At 40.1% G+C, this 2,672-nt stretch overlaps 1 protein-coding gene across 1 annotated transcript; it reads right to left on the bottom strand.

Moving 5' to 3' along the window:
- Positions 1-444: 444 nt before the first annotated feature.
- On the bottom strand, positions 445-1,560 carry LOC109935548 (4-galactosyl-N-acetylglucosaminide 3-alpha-L-fucosyltransferase 9-like). The gene has a single exon (XM_020534182.2). It carries the CDS (start codon positions 1,558-1,560, stop codon positions 445-447), a length of 1,116 nt encoding a protein of 371 aa, XP_020389771.2.
- Positions 1,561-2,672: the final 1,112 nt, after the last annotated feature.

Raw genomic sequence — 2,672 nt, forward strand, 5'->3', positions numbered from 1 at the left:
TTATCAAGTGGCAGAGCAGGCCCAAAGGCTGAAAGGGCTATCCCTGCTCCTGTGTCATATTTTCTTAAAGTTGAGATTGGGTATGTAATCTGTTTTAGAGCACTTCTTCCTTAATTTTGTGGAAAGATTATTTTTTCTACCTTTTTTCTACAATATGGTAATGACAGATGAAAGGAAAATAAAATCATTCAGCTCATGAATTAATTTCATTTTCTAGTAGAAATCCCTTTCAGATGAGAATTTGATGCATCTAATTTGATCAGAAATCCATGAATATGACTAGATAAAATGGAAGCCTTTTATTGACTTCAAGAAAAGAATTGATTGAAAGTATTTTCTCTTTGGAGAAAGAAGGGTCAGGGTTAGGGTCAGTGTTAGTGAGAAGGTTAGGGTTTTGATTGAATCCCATAGATAAAACTGATGATGAATGGTAATCATTGGAATTTAATTCCAAAACCAGTTCTCCAAATTGGAAAATGATCGATATTCTTGATGTTGTTTTATATTCTCACACACATTACATGCATGTTCATCCCAGAAATGAGCAATCCGCACTGTGTAATATTTTCTCCATTTGAAGTAGTTCATGTACAAGGTCTCATTATCATTCAGCTTGTGCAGGTAGGCTGCAAGTTCTTGAGCTGATTTGAAATCATCCACATGAATGAAGGAATCAGCTGGAATGTAATTTTCATAATTTTTTCTCGATGGCCCCAAGACCACAGGCACAGTGCCTGCAAGCAAGGCATTGTAGAGCTTTTCAGTTATGTAATCCTCATGTACTGAGTTCTCAAAGGAAAGGTAGAACTTGCATCTCGATATTGTAGGGATCAATTTTTCATTGCTCAGGCGAAACCAGAGGAATTGACCATAAGTGTTGATTTCAATATATTTGTAGAGTTCATTGTAATACTTCACTCTGGCATAGTTAGAGTTCCAGTTGCTTACAACCCAACACACCAGATAGCTTTTACTGGGCAATTCAAAATCTAATGGAACTTTGCTTGCTATTAGAGACCCATAAGGCACCTGAATATCTGAATCCTGCCGGTACGTCAAAGTTAGGTTGAAGAGTTGGTCAAGTCCACTATTTCTTCGAGCGTTAGTAGGTGATTCCATATTCATCCAAACCCATTTCTGAAAAGCTGGCCGAGGTTCTGTTGGCAAGTTAGTCAAGTCCTTCCTTATGTCTCCGTGATGGAAAAGGACAGCATGGGATTTACTGTACATGTCTCGATCTACTGTCAAATAACAGTCACGGACGTTAAAATGAGACTCACAGGAATTGAGCTCAAATGTCTGACCAAAAGGCCAAAACCAAATGAGCACTATTGTGTCATTCTCTGCAGGTATAAAGGAATTTTTCACAGACACAGGACCAAAAATCCAAGTGTTTGATGGTTTGACGTACAGCAACCACGATGTTAAAAAGCATCCCATAATCATGATGGAAATTAAGAGGGTGTGTAACATCCTTTTATTGGATACTGATGTCAAAATATGTCCTGTAAGAGAGGAAAAGAGATTGTTCAGGTTCTCAAACCACCGTTTCCTCTCCATTGCAACAGCATCAAAGACCACAGAGATTCCCAATACAAATATTTATTAAATTCCTTCCTATGTCATAGCCCTCACTCGAAAGGCTTGCATTTTTTACTTAGCCTAAGTACACTGAGAAGGTAGTGATACAACCAAGTGACTTGATAAACAGGTCGGAGCGGTGACTTAAATGTTAAATTCATTTGTGTGGGTTGGAATCAAATGTACAGACCATACAAGTTATGGGCAGCAGGTTTTCTTTCCTAGTCTTTTACAAGTAACTTTCACAATAGATAAGTACTAGGGAATGACAATCTCCATTAAGATGGATTCCGACTACTACCCCATGACATTAAATGGTATTACTGTCACTGAAGTCATTCAATGCCATTACTATCACTGAACTTCCCCATTACCAACATCTTGGGGTGGGGGGGGTGGTGGTGGTGGGCTACCCTTGACCTTAAACCAAAGTGAAGCAGCTGCATAAACTTCTGTAACTACAAGAATAGGTATGAAGCTGGGTATTCCGTGGCATGAAGAGTTATAGCTGGGGGAAAGGCAATTATGAGGCGATTAGGCAAGATTTAGGATGCATAGGATGGAGAAGGAAACTGCAGGGGCTGGGCATAATTGAAATGTGGAACTTGTTCAAGGAACAGCTTCTGCGTGTCCTTGAGAAGTATGTACGTGTCAGGCAGGGAGGAAGTGGTCAAGCGAGGGAACCGTGGTTTACTAAAGAAATTGAATCTCTTGTCAAGAGGAAGAAGGAGGCTTATGTAGAGATGAGACGTGAAGGCTCAGTTAGGGCGCTTGAGAGTTACAAGTTAGCCAGGAAGGACCTAAAGAGAGAGCTAAGAAGAGCCAGGAGGGGACATGAGAAGTCTTTAGCAGGTAGGATCGAGGAAAACCCTAAAGCTTTCTATAGGTATGTCAGGAATAAAAGAATGACTAGAGTAAGATTAGGGCCAGTCAAGGACAGTAGTGGGAAGTTGTGCGTGGAGTCTGAAGAGATAGGAGAGGCGCTAAATGCATATTTTTTGTCAGTATTCACACACGAAAAGGACAATGTTGTCGAGGAGAATACTGAGATACAGGCTATTAGACTAGACGGGATTGAGGTTCATAAGGAG

The sequence above is a fragment of the Rhincodon typus genome, chromosome 5, assembly GCF_021869965.1.
Source record: "Rhincodon typus isolate 14 chromosome 5, sRhiTyp1.1, whole genome shotgun sequence".
Taxonomy (NCBI): Eukaryota; Metazoa; Chordata; class Chondrichthyes; order Orectolobiformes; family Rhincodontidae; genus Rhincodon; species Rhincodon typus.